Source organism: Solanum pennellii, chromosome 12 (assembly GCF_001406875.1).
Source record: "Solanum pennellii chromosome 12, SPENNV200".
NCBI classification, from domain to species: Eukaryota; Viridiplantae; Streptophyta; class Magnoliopsida; order Solanales; family Solanaceae; genus Solanum; species Solanum pennellii.
In genome coordinates this window covers 80,638,186-80,655,643 of record NC_028648.1, presented here as the reverse complement: position 1 = coordinate 80,655,643, position 17,458 = coordinate 80,638,186, and the positions used below count along the sequence as shown (strand labels likewise).

At 32.5% G+C, this 17,458-nt stretch overlaps 4 protein-coding genes across 6 annotated transcripts; all 4 read right to left on the bottom strand.

The window, feature by feature from the left end:
* Nucleotides 1-80: 80 nt before the first annotated feature.
* Nucleotides 81-3,167, bottom strand: LOC107005255 (cysteine protease XCP1-like). Its single transcript, XM_015203794.1, has 4 exons — nucleotides 2,708-3,167; nucleotides 1,745-1,980; nucleotides 821-961; nucleotides 81-440 (listed from the first exon to the last, which is right to left on the bottom strand). The coding sequence occupies exons 1-4, from the start codon at nucleotides 3,165-3,167 to the stop codon at nucleotides 225-227; spliced, it is 1,053 nt and encodes a 350-aa protein (XP_015059280.1). The 3' UTR covers nucleotides 81-224.
* Nucleotides 3,168-6,581: 3,414 nt separating this feature from the next.
* On the bottom strand, nucleotides 6,582-7,335 carry LOC107005256 (RING-H2 finger protein ATL8-like). Its single transcript, XM_015203795.2, has one exon. It carries the CDS (start codon nucleotides 7,242-7,244, stop codon nucleotides 6,684-6,686), a length of 561 nt encoding a protein of 186 aa, XP_015059281.1. The 5' UTR covers nucleotides 7,245-7,335; the 3' UTR covers nucleotides 6,582-6,683.
* Nucleotides 7,336-9,173: 1,838 nt separating this feature from the next.
* On the bottom strand, nucleotides 9,174-13,136 carry LOC107006738 (probable serine/threonine-protein kinase PBL21). 3 transcript variants are annotated; one of them, XM_027913729.1, is made up of 7 exons: nucleotides 12,784-13,136; nucleotides 12,329-12,364; nucleotides 11,904-12,091; nucleotides 11,502-11,691; nucleotides 10,856-11,238; nucleotides 9,993-10,439; nucleotides 9,174-9,465 (listed from the first exon to the last, which is right to left on the bottom strand). In XM_027913729.1, exons 1-6 carry the CDS (start codon nucleotides 12,893-12,895, stop codon nucleotides 10,128-10,130), a joined length of 1,221 nt encoding a protein of 406 aa, XP_027769530.1. In that variant the 5' UTR covers nucleotides 12,896-13,136; the 3' UTR covers nucleotides 9,174-9,465; nucleotides 9,993-10,127. The 3 variants fall into 3 exon arrangements, with proteins under 3 accessions (XP_027769530.1, XP_015060738.2, XP_015060739.2); XM_015205252.2 differs by having other exon boundaries at nucleotides 10,856-11,244; nucleotides 12,784-13,130; XM_015205253.2 differs by having other exon boundaries at nucleotides 9,174-9,436; nucleotides 10,856-11,244; nucleotides 12,784-12,895.
* A 1,799-nt stretch (nucleotides 13,137-14,935) lies between these two features.
* On the bottom strand, nucleotides 14,936-17,217 carry LOC107006574 (glycosyltransferase family 92 protein RCOM_0530710-like). Its single transcript, XM_015205093.2, has 2 exons — nucleotides 15,293-17,217; nucleotides 14,936-15,205 (listed from the first exon to the last, which is right to left on the bottom strand). The coding sequence occupies exon 1, from the start codon at nucleotides 17,155-17,157 to the stop codon at nucleotides 15,349-15,351; it is 1,809 nt and encodes a 602-aa protein (XP_015060579.1). The 5' UTR covers nucleotides 17,158-17,217; the 3' UTR covers nucleotides 14,936-15,205; nucleotides 15,293-15,348.
* Between the last annotated feature and the right edge of the window lie 241 nt (nucleotides 17,218-17,458).

Here is a 17,458-nt window from a genome sequence, read left to right as displayed (position 1 = left end):
GTAGTAATACATACATCTTTAGTTTAACGTCATATGATTCATTCAGAAATGATGTTCGTGTCTGGTCAAAATAAGACACATAAAATAAAACCGAGGGAATGTAGTATAGAATTTCTTTGAATTATACATTGGATAGTCCCTTAACAAAATACAACATAATGCTCAAACAACAAATGAAACAACATTCAACAAATAGAAGAAAAAAAATTACAAATATTTTTTTTTCACTTATTTTTGGTAGGGAAAGAAGCCATTTTGTTGATTCCACAAAGACCTGAGGCTTTACCAGTATTTCTCTTCATCTTAATAAAACCTTTTTCTCCCCATTTTGCCCCCCAAGAATTCTTCACAATTATGTAATCCAACCCTTTTGTGGATCCATATCCAACTGCTGCCACTCCATGATCCAATGCTGTTCCACAATGTCCATCAAACACACCCTACACCCATAATTTCGGGGTTTACTCAGTATATCGACTAGAAAAAGTAAACAGTAAATTTGACTGATTATTTATCTAAAAGATTGTATACATCAGTTATTACAAGCAAAATCTTAAAAGATTCTATTTATAGTTAAGGGTATATATGTTTTGATACGATGAAAGTTATTTTTTCTAGAAAATCACTTGTTTACACAAAAATATATTCCGATACTTAGTTGGAGAGTTATAGATAATTGTAATAGTAAGGGAATTAAGTAACTTTTCATTCTTTTGGTCTGACAATCAAACATCCAAAAAACGACTTATTTTCTAAGAAAACATTTTCCGTCACGACAAACGTAACACACAAAAAGAGAGAGAGTCAAAAGGAAGTTTACCCCTTTGTAGAATTGGAAATCTCTACCAGAAGCCTCAATGGCAACACTCAAAGGTTGGTTAGCAAGAGCTTTCAACAAACTTTGTTCATCATTGGCAGGTACATCATGGTAACCATCTATTGTCACCACTTCACTTTCGTCCTGAAAAAAATAACACATTTCAATTTATGAATTTTTGTATCGATACTGGATCCTCCAAAAATGACCTTTGGTGACTATTAATTGACTGCAATAACTTAATTGCCGCTAAAAACATATTTTTAGTTGCATTTAACACTCTTTGTAAATGTTCCTAAAGCCTATAGCGATACTATATCCAATAACAACTAACTAATGTCAGTAAATGATTTATCACTCTTTGTTAATGTGTATATTTGTTGCCACCAAAAGTTATTTTTGTTGTAGTGACCGTCTGGCCAACACACATCTGACAACATTTTAAAGGATTTGAGTAACAAAGCTAGAGGCAAATCCAGAAATTGAAGTTCATGAGCGTTCAAGATTGAAATACTCATAGAAGCTATGTACGTTTGCTTAGATCCTCCAAAAATGTCGTTCTACACGTGTTAGAATATCCGTTTTAAAATGAACTACTTTGGAAGGATCTAAGGATCCATGCAACAAGGAGCATAACTATAACATTAGGTACAAGTTCGAACTAACATTATAAAAAACTATGAATTACATAGGGATTTTTCAGTTTCCTGCGAAATTTCGTACTAATTCCCATGAAAATCCTCATGTAATTCACAGTTTTTTTGTAGTGCAAGCTCATTAACTTTTCCTTAGACCATATATTTGTATAAGAAAGTTCACTAACTATGTGTTCAATAACAAAATTGAACTCATAAACTTAAAATCCTGGCTCCGACTCTACGAGTAACATAGCTAGGAATTAATACCATTATTAGATTATTGACTTACTCTTTTTTCATCACAAGTGCCTTCTTCCATGAGGTAAGGATAGTCATCCTCTTTGTGAAGACCACCTTGTGAAACAATAAATTGAAAAGCATAATCCATAAGGCCACCATTGCAACCACTATTGTATTTTGTATCACAATCAATCAACTCTTGTTCAGACAAAGATGTCAAATTCCCTGTTTTTATTTGGTTTATTCCCTCTACCGCCGCTACCGTCGAAAACGCCCAACAACTACCTGCAAAACTCAACATATTTTGTTCGATAAGAGCATGATACATGACCTTTTTAAAGCTGAAAATGAAGTTTTTACGGGTAAATATAGCTCTAAACTATGATTGTAAAGGTATATTAGTATAACATATGACTAATATAGCTTATTTTTTCGATAGTAGAGGGGCAAATATGACTTTTTCCCTAAATATAAATATGAAAATAAGGATTAGTTAGTGTTTGGATGTATTGAATATGAAACTAACTATTAGTGTGTGTTTGGATGTATTGAATTGACCTTACAAAAATATTATTGCATCCATGTCGATCATACCTCCAAAAATATATTGGTTTTGGAGGATCTACATACACACCTGAAGATATTTTTAAAGAGTTCGATGCAATATAGAAATCTATTAATTTGGAAATAAAGGATTAATTGAAGTGTTCAGTAAAAAAAAAAAGGTGTCTAAACGTTTTTTTGCTGAAATGACTAAAATACCCTTAAAATCTATGAATTTGAAAATAAAGGATTAATTGAAGTGGTTGGTAAAGAAAAAAAAAAGTGTCTCAACACTTCTTTTTGTTAAAATGACTAAAATACCCCTAAAATCTATGAATTTGAAAATTAAGGGTTAATTGAAGTGTTTGGTAAAAAAAAAGGCCGATGAACGTTTTTTATGTTAAAATGACTGAAATACCCTTTAAAGTTGTTAACACTCAAAATGAGTCCCTTATAATAATTAACTTACCACATGAGCCTTGATTTTTGACATCAGTCACAGCACCTTTTTTTCTCCAATCAACAGACTTAGGCAAATCCACAAAATCACTATAAATAAATTCATCATTTGATCTCTTTTCATTTTGAACTTTGAGTCCTAAATACATTTTCTTGAATTCATCATGGCTTAAATCAGCAAAATCATTCAAACCAAGCCAATAATTACTAACAATATTGTTCCTCTCATCAATGTGTTTCAAATTATCTCTAAAAATCTCAAATCTATGCAATTTCTCTTCAATACTCTTGTAAATCTTGTTGTGTTTCTCCATCCACGTCTCGAAGAGATTGATGATGTTATCGATGCTATTCAAGTCATCGGGGGAATATCCCACGATGGAGAAGTCACGCGCAAATGTTGCGCGTGACATGATGAGAGAAAGTAATAAAATGGGAAATAGGATAAGAAATGAGAATTTGGAAGCCATTTTATATTTGTTTTGTAGTAATATAGAGAGGTGTTGAGATGAATGAAGAAATAGAGGGGAATTAATGAGTTTATATAAGGGGTAAATTTTTTGATAAATTTGCTTTAAAGCTAAGTTTTGTGCAAAAATATTAATTTGTATATACTTCATAGTATATTGGAGTAGTAGTAATAGGAGACTTAAAGCATGGTGCTTTTTTTTTTTTGGGGTTGGCTTTGAATTAAAGATTCAACTTCTCATTAAATATGTGATTTTATGCTATAATATTATGATAATAAATGTGTGGTTTGGACATGAATTATAATAAGACGAGATAAAATGGAATGTGTTAATAAATGAATCGTCAATTCTGTTCAAAAAGTTATTTGAGCTGAGACGAGCTGAATAATGAGTCTTATTCCAATATGATCAATTTTTCCAATTTTTTTTTATAATATGTTTTAGTTACCAAACAAATCTAATTTAAAAAAATTATTTTTCTTTATTGTAATGATATTTCGTTATATAACATATCAAACAAAAAAAATTACATAAATACTTCTCATTGATCTATATACTTAGCTAAGTCAATCCAATTTTTAAATAGACTTAATTTGGGCGGAAAATCAAGGCATGTTGAGTTTATAAATAGACAGATTAATGATCCGCCAAAACTTAGAACGGATCGAATTAGACGGATCATCATGTTTTCATGGGAAACCACCCCTATTATTGTTGAATTGCTATTATATTCGGTACTATATGATGAACGTAATAATAAAATATGTGAATTGCTTGACTATAGTATAGGTCAGATATTTACGTGAACAGTAAGCAACATATCTCTCCTTGATAGTCGATTTTGTAAGAATTTTTTGTCTCTTTCACATTGTCATTCAGTCTAATATAATTATATGTATATTTACAGTATAATATAATTAATTAAATTAACAAGAAAAATATTAAATAACATTAAATAATATCATTGTCACCTATCTAAACATAATATGATACATTACGAAACAATTCGAATATACTTTATAGCACATCAGAAGTATGTGCATCAATTCCTTTGGCCCTGCCCAGTCCCCACTTCCCAACCCAATTATTTTAGCAATTTTAAGGAATAATGTGGATTAAAAAAGTATCAATTGTATTGGTCAGTTTCATTAAGACTTTTTAGCACATCAGACAAAAAAAAAATGAATAAATATGTAAAGTTGGAGTAGAGAGAGCGTAACAGGTTCATCTGAATTTTTTTAATCAAAAAATTATATTATATATATAAAAAAATAAAATCATTTTTAATTGTATAAAAATGGGTTGTTTTGGTGTGGAGAAATAAAATTTCAATGTTCGGTTGCTTAAATAATTCGAAAAGAAAAATATTTACTCTATGAAGATATATTTTTTTAACTGGTCCCTAGAGGAAGTAGGAAAAACAAGTTCTACAAATAATATCCCACATTAATATTTGTCCTCTTCACTTTCTAACACATTTCATCTCCACCCGACCGTCGAGCTCCTACAATATATATCTATGTAATATTTATAAAACAATAAAATAAGAAATTTTGCTTACGTATAGATCAAATACAAGAAAATAAGTAAGAAACCTGATTATTTCCACGAGTATATTTTTTTAAGAAAAATACTTTCCTTCATACCAAACACGTCCACAAGAGTATATGCATGTTTTAGATTTCTTTGACTTCTTCATATGTTTACTTCTCTTTGATACTTTACGTTCTTTTAATGAAAATTTTGATTCCGTCAAATATATAAACCCCAGCATCTTTCTTCTTTATTTAAAGGAGTTAAGCATAGTGAGTACTTAGAGAAAATAATGGTCATGAAGAAATAGGGCTCTACTTATAATTGTCAGTGGGATTTTATGGGTCCTCCATATTTATTTTGTTGGATGGCTACCATTAAAAGGGAATGATATTAAAATGTCATGAATAACATGATCAATATTTTATTAATTATTTGCCACTAATATGGAAGAATATTAATCCCATTAGTGTGTTAAGTATGTTTTAATTAAAGAAGCACATTACTACATTTGGACAAAAAATGAAAGAAAGAATAATAGAACTCTAGGTAATGTTGCTTTATGTAATATGGAGTTATGTTTACATTTTTCTAATAACCATATGATATTTAGAATTAGTGACGAAACTATGATTTTCTCTACATAGGCTCAAAATATGAAGAACTAAATATATGAACTAGCCTAAGAGGTTCCGTCACTATATATATAAGCAATTTCAATTGTGTATGTATAGATTATTTTTCACCGAAGAAAATTTGAAAACCTTATTAATCTAAGTAAATTTGTGTTGAATGAGGTCTCGTAAAAGAAAAATAGTCAATCAAGACTCGAACTTGAGATATCTACGAGATTAAGAATAGAAGAATTCATCCGTCCTATCGAAGGCTCTTCACCTAATCCAACCATACCCCTTGATCGATGGGGGTCAGTTGTCACATTCCCATTTGATTATTAGTAGAAATATTTTAATTTTTTTTTTAGAACCTAAAAAAAAAAGTTACTATTTTTTGGGTGCGTAGCTCACAAATCACACACACACAAAAAAAACATACTAAGGTGAATCTAAGATGTAAATTTGATCGGTTTAATCTCTTTCTGTTCAAATAAATTCAAATTTCTAACCTCACTTAGATAGGTGCACTCAATTATCATTGTACGACATTATATGATACTTCAAGTGCGAGTTCATACATTTATACTTAAATACTTCTTAAAAAATATAGTACTACTATATATGAATCCATTAGGGGAGCATGGGTTCATGTGAACTCAGTGATCCCCTCCTGGATACACCTCTAACCTCACGATGTAATAAACATGAACGAATGTGCAAATAAAACTTCTTAACTAAAATTTATGGGTTCAAATTTTATCATGAAAAAAAATCTCACTAGATAAAACTTTCGAGCCTTACACTACACAGACCTGGATAAGTCGAAAATCACAACGACATACCAAACATATCAGTGAGGAAGATAGTGTGTATGAAGTCATTGCTCAAAGCAATAGACCTTCAGCCACGGGTGGCTCGACAGTGTTAAAAAAAAGACATGTGTCTTAGGCCCAAATTGAAGAGGGCTCATTTTTAATAATAATGGTTTATAAGTTATTATTTTTTAACAAATATTGAGTACTATTTGTAGAAAAAGTAAACTTTTCATGAATATGAAGGAATTATTAGAAGAAAATTAACAAACTTGGTGTACTATATCTCATGAAAAATAATTTAAAATAAGAATGATTATATTATCATTTGAAAACTAGAAGAAATCAATTATATAAAAGTTCTTAACAAATAAAATTTAAAGCCTCGTTTAATTTTTGTTTTAGGCCATTAATATGTTTGAATCGCTCCTGCCTTCAAGTTCGAAAACGAAAACTTCTTGAAAAACATTTTTATTAGTAATAGAACTACTAGTAATTCTCAATACACGTACATGAATTAATATATACACTCAGCCTAATATGTAAGTAATTACTTTCTAAGGTAAAAATGCATTTACATGATAATTATTATTCGGAGCCGATCGATTACCGATCTCACCTCCAACGGCCGCCGACGAGTTCATCACCGGCAGCTCACCGCACATACTACACCTTGAAACCACCGGAATCTGACGGCAAGACGGACACGACGAATGCGATCCCAACCACGTATCAATACATCCGACATGAAATCCATGGCCGCACTGCGGCAGCACTCGAATTTCATCTCCGATTACGAATTCCATCAAACAAATCGCACATTCAGAGAATTGCACAGATCGTTCCGGTGTGTAACTGAACTTCGGCAGTGATTTCAGTACCTTCTTCTTCAAACCTTTGTTCGCCGGAGGAAGAGGAGAATCATCTGGATTTCCTCCGGTGATCCGTCGGATCCAAGCGCAACGAGCTACGGCGACAAGTCCGATTACGCAAATTAGGCCGCAGAGAAGAGCTGCTAAGATAACAACGAAGTCGGAGTCGACGATGTTGATTTCTAACGGCTGATTCTCCGGCGGCGATAGTGAAGCCGGCGAGTTTATGCTGCCGGAGTTACTCATGTGGAGCTAAAAGAGTGCAGCGTTTTTTCAATGCGAAAAAGTTGGTTGCAATTTTTGTGTGATAATTGTGTGAGTTTTTATATATAAAGGAAAATAAAATAGAAATTCTCTCATTTCACTTTCATTTTGCTCCCTCCATTTGAATTTGACCTTGTAAAGACGGATTCAATATTTGAAGTTTTACGAATTTTTAGACTGACTTTGAATTCATATTATAACAGTAACAACAGAATGTATATTAATTTTTTTTATAAATATTCAATGATTTTTCTAATATTTACTCCCTTCCTTTTATTTTATTTGATACTTTTCGAATTTTAAGATGTATACAAATAAGACTATTTCTATTGTTAAATTTTTTATAGATATTTTAAACATTTTGAATTATCAATTATTGTGATTTATAGTATTTTTTACATAACTTACAAATATATATAAATTTCATTTTTAAAAAATTGAAGATTTTATGCATAAATTGTTGGACAAGCTTAAAATGTTTGACTCTCAAAAAAAATGAAAAAATGTCATATCAATTAAAACACAGGAAGTATATAAGATATGAGCAAATAGTGCAAAAAATACTAAATTATGAGTGAATCTATATATACATAGTTAAATTTGAAATATTTCTAATAGGTTAAAAGTATTTTTAATTCAATAGGTGGAAAGATGAGTTAAACTGATTCAAAATTCAATGTTTTGTAATAATAACTTAATATAAAAAAATTAAACAAAATACAAACATAAATTGAGAAGAAGTCACATAAATTGATTAATTTAAATTTTGTTCATATTATTTCTTTATAAAGTTTGTTTAAACAAACTTTAAATTAAAAATAGGAACAAAATATAAAATGTGACCTAAAAGGAGAACATTTCCATAAAACAAGACATTATTTTTGCACTAAAGTCAACTGACTATGAACAAGATACTCACTAGCTAGTCACATCAATCAATCTTTCAAAGCAAAAGGCTACATATGCACAAATGCCAACCATGAGTATTTCAATATTTTTCAAACTTTTGGGCAGCACTATTTTTTTTTGTTTCCTCTGGTGTCCGATATTATATTAGAGTTCGATTAAATTTGAATTCAGACGTTATAGTTTCATATTGAGAGTAAAATGCTTTCTAACAAATATGACTTCATTATAGGAGAAGTCGAAACTGAAATATTTGATCAAGAATGAAGGAGTGCTTATCACTACAGCATATCAGGAGTTGTTAGTGCTGCACTATTTGCCTACTTTTTCTAGTGATTGCTATTTGCCACTACAATTTGAAGATATGACTTTGGTGGGAAGACTAGTCCACTAGAGAAAACCACTAATCTCATCCATATATTGTCAAAGAAGTTGTTGACTTTGTGTCTTGAATTCTGGTGGATTTAAATCGCGCTCCGACCTCAAAAAGATTGTAATGGAGACCTATATGAAAAAATAAAAAAAGATATAGCATGATTTGAGCGTGAATATACAAGAGCTTCTAAGGATTAACGCAATCATAATGTGATCAGAGCTAGCGTGCTCTGATTACATTGACCTAAATTCGAATCATGTTATGTTCTCATCTATGTTAAGCAAATTATTGATCATATAAGTTTGGGAAGAACACTTGGGAGTAAAGGGATTAAAATTAGGGATCTCACATGTTGTACTCTTTGTTTTAGGCTTTTGACCGGAGGACATAGGCTTGACTGAATCTCGTTAAATATTTATTTTATTACTTCTTCTCTGTTTATTTTGTATGTGTCTGTGTGCTAGTTAATCATATGCATTCCACAATTGAAGTTGAAAATTCATTAAATTACGTTTCAATTAGTTTATCCTACTTTCTTTTTCAGCCTGTTTAAAATAAAATGTCTCACTTTTCGTTTCTTGCAACTCTTTCATTCTAACTTTCTATCAGACATGTTTAAAACCAGAAGATAATCGAACAACAACAAGTCTTCACTATTGTTCATATTATCTTATATGATCATGTCAACAATATGCATGAAATTACAAGAAGTATGGGTGTATATATACAATCTTGACGTTGATATACATCCATTTCTTTGGTTTTTGTTTTTTCATATACACCAAAATATACAGATATTTGAAACAATATTCAATGGTTCCTCAACTGATTACGAATTACGAGTAGTCAATATACAGGGAAAAGAGCAGTCTACCGCGTTCCTGCAAATCAACTGAAGTTCTTGATTCAAGAAAACGTCATCTGAAACGCGAAAAACATTTAAAATGAATTCTGTTCTGTTCTTACTGTGATAAGAAAATAAGGACTTCACAAGGAACTTAGGACATATGGAGGTTAAGTGAGAAAAGAAATCGACGTTTTTACACTATCAGGTCAGCTAAAACATAACTACTAGCTAAAATGAGTTAAATTAGAGTGATTGTTCAAAGAACGACGGATCAAAAACACATCTAAAGTATCCTGATTTTTCGAGTTTCATACCTGAACTATTAGGTGTGTCAGTTTCATAAACTATCACCAAATGTTTATTGAAAGACACCTCAACTATCAATTGTTTACTTTTTCTACGTGAACGACAGTTATATTTCAGGTAGGAAGGGAACAACTGATAGTTGAGGTGTGTTTTGATAAATAGTTCAGATAGAAAAAGTGGACACCTGAGAGTTCAAGTAGGAAACTTGCAAAAACGTGATACATAGATGTGTTTTTTATCATAAATGTGATACGTACAGATACGAAGGTTAATGTGTTCGAGATAGTCTTCTTACCTCATAATCAAAAGCTGAAGTGACCGATATCCTCTGCTATAACGTTGAAACGATAAAATGCACCTCCATTTTCATCTATAATATTCCGCGATCCCCATGTCTATATATCTAGCAGTTTGTTCAGACGGAAAAAATTTAAAATGTAATAGCCATGTTGTCATAGCTTCGATTTCGTGAACTGACATTGAACTCTTCTGTTGATGGAGGCGGTATGTGCTTGTCAGATTGTGAACCACCTCTATTTGTACCTGAGTGTTGTGCTTGAAGTAGAAGATAGTCAAGCGCGGTAACAATATCAGTAATGCTGGGACGAAAACTGGCTTGTTCTTGAAGGCACATTGCAGTAACAGAAACTGCATGGTGCAAACAACGCGAAGAGAATTGACCATCCAACATTGGATCCACCAAATGAATGTATTTCCTCCGGTCCTTAAGGAAAGGATTAGACTGCAACCAAGTCGAAGAGTTCCTCAGATAAATAGAAATTGTACGTAAACAGAAACCATGTCTCGTATTCGGTGCAATTAATCTTGAAAATTATCAACTTAAAGTGTGAATATAGTGGAGATGCAGAGTTTCATCTGAAATAACCGGCAAAAAAGGGTAGCTCGGTGAACTAAGCTCCTACTATGCGTGGGATCCAGGGAACGGAAGTACCGGACCGTGACATCATGGGGTCTATTGGACACAGCCTTACCCTGCATTTATGCAAGAGGTTGGGTGTAGGGAAGGGCGGTGACCTCAGGGGTCTACTTTACGTAGCCTTACCCTGCATTTCTGCAAGAGGTTCTTTTCACAGCTCAAACCCGAAAACGTGACCGTATTTAGTAATCAGGTTTAAGATAGTATAAGTTATAACTTACCCAAACAACAAGGTTCTGTTCTCCTTGTTTCTTAGTGCTGTCATAAGCTTTTCGTCCCGTTATTAGCTCCAATAGAACAACACCGAAGCTATAGATATCAGATTTCAGAGTCAACTTCCCAGTCATGGCATACTCGGGGGCACAATATCCGTAGGTTCCCATCACTCTTGTCGAAACATGAGTGTTGTCACCTACCGGTCCAAGTTTTGCAAGTCCAAAATCCGACAGCTTTGGATTGAAATCATTGTCCAATAATATATTTGAAGATTTCAAATCACGGTAGATGACGGGTGGATTTGCTTTGTGTAGATACTCGAGTCCATGAGCTGCACCTGCGGCTATCTTTAGCCTTGTCTTCCAACTCAGTGGTGTCGTTCCTGGTTCTAAATCTTTCAACATCAACGATAACAGAAAGTTAGTATGTATCCCAACAAATCGAAAATGATAACTATAGTGATAGTACAAAAGCGAGTTGATTCCTCAAACGGTCACTCAACTAACTATTACTATCTCAGAAAGTCACATTTCTTCTTGATTCCAATTTGTATGTCTACCTTACAAACCGTGTCAAGTTTAAGGGGATATTTAGAAATTTAGCCTTCAATATACGAGCAAGAAGAGTTCGAGGAGATGTTACAAAAATTACCGAAAAGATGGTTTTCCAGGCTGCCTAGTGGCATAAACTCGTAAACCAACAACCTCTGTTCTCCGTGAGTGCAGTATCCGATCAGATTGACAAGATTGTTATGATGCATTAAACTCAACATAAGTACCTCCACAACAAATTCTTGGTTCCCTTGAAGGCCTTCGAGATTAAGTTGTTTGATCGCGACTATCTGCTCGTAACATCAAAACACAACTAATCATCAACTGTCACACACATTAAAAATTTAAAGACAAATTCTGTTTCTACATTCCCCTGTCTTCAATCATTTAGGCTAGTCGCGGAGCTACATAGACCAACGGGTTGAACACCCTTCTTCGTTAGACAATTATAATACATAGAATGAGAATCAAACCATCGAAATTTCGAAAGCAAAAAACTTGCCTGGCCTGAATCTATACGGCCTTTATAGACACTTCCAAAGCCGCCTTCGCCAATAAGATTTGTTTCCCTAAAACTCTGAGTTGCGATGGCTAGTTCCTTGAACGCGAAACTCCGAGCTACATTGTTGTTCTGATTGTTACTTTCCCCACTTTTTTTACTTCTAAAAAAGCCTTCCTTTCTCCCATTTCCTATACATGAATAACATCGAAAATTCCACAAAAATGAAAAAAAAAATCCGTCTCTCCCAAATGCAATTTGAATCTCATACATCCTCAACTGATGTTGTTCAGACTCTTCAAAAATATTGTCACGTGTGTGTCTAGTCCTTCAAAAGCTACGCAATTTTTGAGGATCTGACACAGATGCAACAACATTTCGAAGGGTGAAAGCATCATATTAGTTTACGATTTAATAAAAATCCTTACCACTTCCTGAATCACTAGAATTTCCCCTCGCGTGGACTGCAAAAAAACTCGAAAATTTTACATATTGTAACAAATACATAAACACATTGTTCATATAACATCTAAACACATCAAAATTTCACAATCGATAGTAATTTCAACCACATTGTATCATATATTACATTGTAAGATTGCTCGAATCCTTCAAAAAATGTCATCGCGAATGTGCCTAATTCCTTAAAGAGTTATTCCATTTTGGAGGATCTGACACAAGTGCGACAACATTTTTACAGAACACGAGCAATATAGTGCACAAAGCATCCCGCATTCACACAGGAAAAAGGGCCACACTCTAAAGAGGTGCAACGAACATGTGATAACACGGAGACAACTATACCGTTGCTCTAAGGCTATAAAATTTAATAACATAAAAATGAAAAAAAAATATGTAAAATTAAATAAAATAAAAATAAAACCTGCAGAATTGTTGGATCTTGAGGTCATATCTTCATCATAATCTTCAATAATCTTAGGACGAGAGCTCATGCAAGAAAAACAACTCATTTTATTATTATTTTTTTTCAACATTGAAATCTTTGGCCAAGTATTTCCAAAACAAATGCAAAAGATTTCAAGAAATTAGAATAATAACACCTCAAATTTCAGCTAGAAATTCATTTGTTGATTACATAATTACAAAAAAATAAAAATAAAAATAGTAATGATATATATAGGAGGAATCAAAAAAAAAATATGCAAGATATAAATGGAGCTAAGGAGAGAGAGAGAGAGAAAAAGATAGTTTATTATTCCCTCTCCCTTTTGAAATGTGTAGAAAAAAGATTGAAACTTTCACATTCATACATCTTCAAATACCCAAAAAAAATAAAAAAATATATAATTAAAGGACAAATGTAAAAATAAATAAATAAAGGCCAGGTAATATTTTTTGTAATTGTGACAAAAAATTCCAAACTTAGATTCTGCGTGTGGAGCAGTGGTGAAGCCAGGATTCAGTGTATGTGTGTTTGGGCGGGGGGGGGTGGATATTGAACCAAGAAAGGGTCCTAATTTTTGGGGTCTGATAGTTATTATTAGTAATGTGACAAAAATTTGTCCCAAAATATAAAAATAATAATAAAATAGTCGAGAGTGATCAAGTTAGTTGAGCAAATGATCTTCCTAATGAGAAGTCTCAGCTTCGAGAATCCTTGTATATTTTATTCGTCGAGCTTGTCGCATGAGGTTTGTCCAATGACATTGACTCATGCAGTGAAGAGTGATTAGGTTGAACATAATTCACCGAAAAATTATATTATTTATATAGAAAATTATATGAAATAGGTTAAAAATTACTTTTGATCACATGTAATACAAATATATTAAATCAATATTTTAACAAATTTTTTACTCTGTCACTGAGCTTGTCTAATATGATTTACTTCTGTGATTTGCAAATTATTACAGTGATTCGAAATTAGAGAAAGTGAGGAAAAAATTGAACCAAAAATGGATCCTATATTATTATATTTTGGTCTCATATGACCATATGAATAAAAAAAAAGGAAAATAATACGTTGAATGTCCCATGATTTCTAAGTTTAGCAAAATTGTTGCAGCTCCTCATTTAGCGGCATCTCTTATTTCAAGAAAATATTTAAAAAACTAAAGTTTGGTCATACATTGGATTTTTTAAAAAAAAAAACACCAAAAAAATTTGAAGATAAGTTTCAAATTTGAAAAAGTAATTTTGATTCATTTTTTAAAAATACTAATGATGTATTTTCTTCAAAGTTAAATTGATGTTCAAACATAATTTTAACTTCTAAATGTTATTTTGAACTTTTATTAAGATATTCAATAAAACTATATTAATGTTACTATAAGTTACGATTCTTATCATATCAATATATATGATAGAAAAATATATGTTAAAAAGTTGATAAAAGTCCATATAAATATTTGATTCACGAAAAGTGAAACATGACAAATATTTTGCTATATTTACCTTGAAATATATTCCTCTTCATGATTTATTCTCGTTAATTAGTTTGCATTTAATTCTTTGTTTATTAATCATTGCAATAATTATTTTTAAAGAATTTAATAATACTCTGGAGAGAGTGTAATTTTTATCGAGTCAGAAAGAAATAAGTAATAGATCGGAGAATTAGGTATTGAATTCCTCCTAAATCTAGTAGGAGCAAAAGTAGGTAACTTAGATAAAGAATAGTTGATAGAGACGTTAGATCTGGAAAAAACACCTGGTCAAATATCCTATCCTCTATTCCATTTGATGGTGATGTTAATTCCTTCCTTATTATTATTCAATATTACCTAAAATTAGCTACTTGAGTTTAGGGAGGATTAAAAGCACAAAACAAGAACTAATAATGAAATTACCGTTTTGATTTATTTATCTGATTTCAATGTGATACGAAGCTTCAGAGTAAAACACAACTTTTGAATCTTTTTATCTTAAACTAAAAACATAATTAATGTATTAAAATATCTTTTAATCATATGATTTTAAGCATGTCACGTAAAAAGTTGAAATCAAAAAGTTGTGAGAAAAAGGAAAGAGTCACCATTCCTTTCTAAACAAAATAAAAATGAGAGTAAGAAAAATAGATTAAAACGAAAGAATAATGAACATTGAATGAATCAAAACAAAAAATTCAACAATCAAATGTCTATACAAAAAAAAAAGTTTCCTCTAAGCTTCTTAGTGATCACAATTTAGGCTGTAAATTTGCAGTTGGTGCTCAATCAATACTAGCAAAAAATCAATTTGTCATAATATACATGAGTAATAAATAACTCTCAAAGAAAAATTTCGACCTATATGTTGCTCAGATCCTTCAAAATGATCTTCAAAGTTATGCATTCTTGAAGGACCTGACATGAGTGTCATACCATCTTTTAAGGGTCTGTGTTGCTCGGATCCTTCAAAATGATCTTCAAAGTTATGCATTCTTGAAGGACCTGACACGAGTGACATACCATCTTTTAAGGGTCTGAGCAACATAAACGCTAACTAGTCATCTTTGCCATTCCATACGATAATCATGTAACGGAGTTGGAGACTTTAGGGCAAACCATCTCCGTGTTAAATCTTTTAAACCATTATCATATACCTCGCAAAACTTCAATGGCCAACCTTTAGGCTCAACCGGACTAAACCCTAGTCCTGGGGTTCGATCCTTTGAACGTGGGTTCAATTCTTTAGTCCAATCAATAACATAAGCCGATACCCTTCTCCTAAATTTAGCCTTAAACTCAGGCCAAGCTTGAAACTTGTAGTGATTCACCGCCATATCATGAACACTCATTTTCTTTCCCCTATACCTTTTGTTCAATATGAAATGATGAATCATATTGAGCAAAGAGTGATGAACCGCGTCCAAGAAGACTATAGACTTGTGTCTATTCTCAAACTTCCTTCTGCAGTTGTATCCTTGTGTCACTCCTGTTATAGGATGAGTGTTCATGTTCGATGGTCCAAATTCATAACACGGGATACTAATTTCTCCGACTTGTCTCTTGTCAAGCAATGGATCTTGTATATTCTTATGATGTGGTAACAACGAATGCAATAGAGATTCAGATGGACGCGATAGATTAGTCCATAGGGGTGAATAGACAAATTCATCCACGTCAATGTACATCATCCATGAACAAGAATCCTTAGCATAGATTGTACTATGCGAAAAACCGGCTTCTTGAGTTTTAGGCCACACCCAAAAATAAGTGTTCACATCATAGCCATCATGAACAAGCTCGTCGACAACTTTTCCTAAATCATCATCACTAGCATTGTCGTATAACACGAATTTTTCAACACCTATTTTTGAATGATACAATACCCATTCTTTTAAGAATTTACCAACATTGTACACCATGGTACATGCACAAAGACGAGCTTTCTCTGACTTCTTGTTAGTTGCCAGTTTACGTGGTGCACTGTAATAAGCCACGGAAGGTACAACCATAGGAACAGGAAGTAAATTTTCGAGAGAGATTGATACTCCTTCTCCTCCCAAAACATTTGGATCAGGGCGATTACATCGAAAAACTTCTTGTATTGAACTCGTTACGTTAGTTCTAATTACGTTATTACCCCCATACCCGAAAATACAGTTGAATTCATTGGGTTCTCTGTTAATTCCTTGACGATTATTCAATCCTTTAACGAACAAAACAATGTCTTCATCTGTTGTTAGAGAATCGTAAACGAGAAATGTCCATCTTAACAGCTCGGGCATCGTTGATATCATGCTAACGTTTCGATTTTCTGTTGATTTCATCAATATTGGTGGTTTAAATGGCAATCTCCGGCGAGCTCTCTTTGGAAACTCGCATTTGAACATAGATCGAACAGGAAAATTGAGCTCCCCTGCAGGAATAGCAGGGGAAATTTCCCCTGTTTCGTATAAACAAATATAAGGATCGTTACGAGAAATTACATGAGTATGTTCCGGAGAAACAATAACGAAAATTTCCCAATCGGGCATTAGAATCGATACGGATGAAATTGGACCACGTAACGGAGAAATTTGAAATGGAGTTATAGGTGAAGAGATATTTTCATCGATAACGAGGTTATCAGATTTTTTTGATGTAATAGTAATGGCGATTTTCGGGGGTGGGGGTGGGGAGGAGATAGTAATGGGGGTGATTTTCGGTGGTGGTGGTGATGGTGGAGGATCAGAAAGACGGAGATAATTGTTATCAATAGAAGAGGAGGAGACGGAGGAGATAGAATCACGAAGGTAAAGGTGATATAGAGTAGCAAAGAAGAAAATCGAAGTAGTAATGAAAAAGAAAATCGCAAGGACTTTTCCGGCCATAATAACTCAAAAAATGAGAATTTGGAAGATGATAATACGGGGGGATTCAGTAAGAGCAAAAGTAGGTAAGTTAGGTGAAGAAAAATGAATTTTGCCGATAGAAATGATAGATAGAGGATAGAAGCGCGTTGTAATAATAATAAGAGGCCTTAAATATATACACATACACATCATCATAATAATGTATTCTTAAAAATACATTAAGTATTTAACTTTACATATTAATTGATATTAATATTTATCAAAGAAAGAATGCATTGTAGATAATAAAATGTTATTCATTTGCTTACATGTATACATT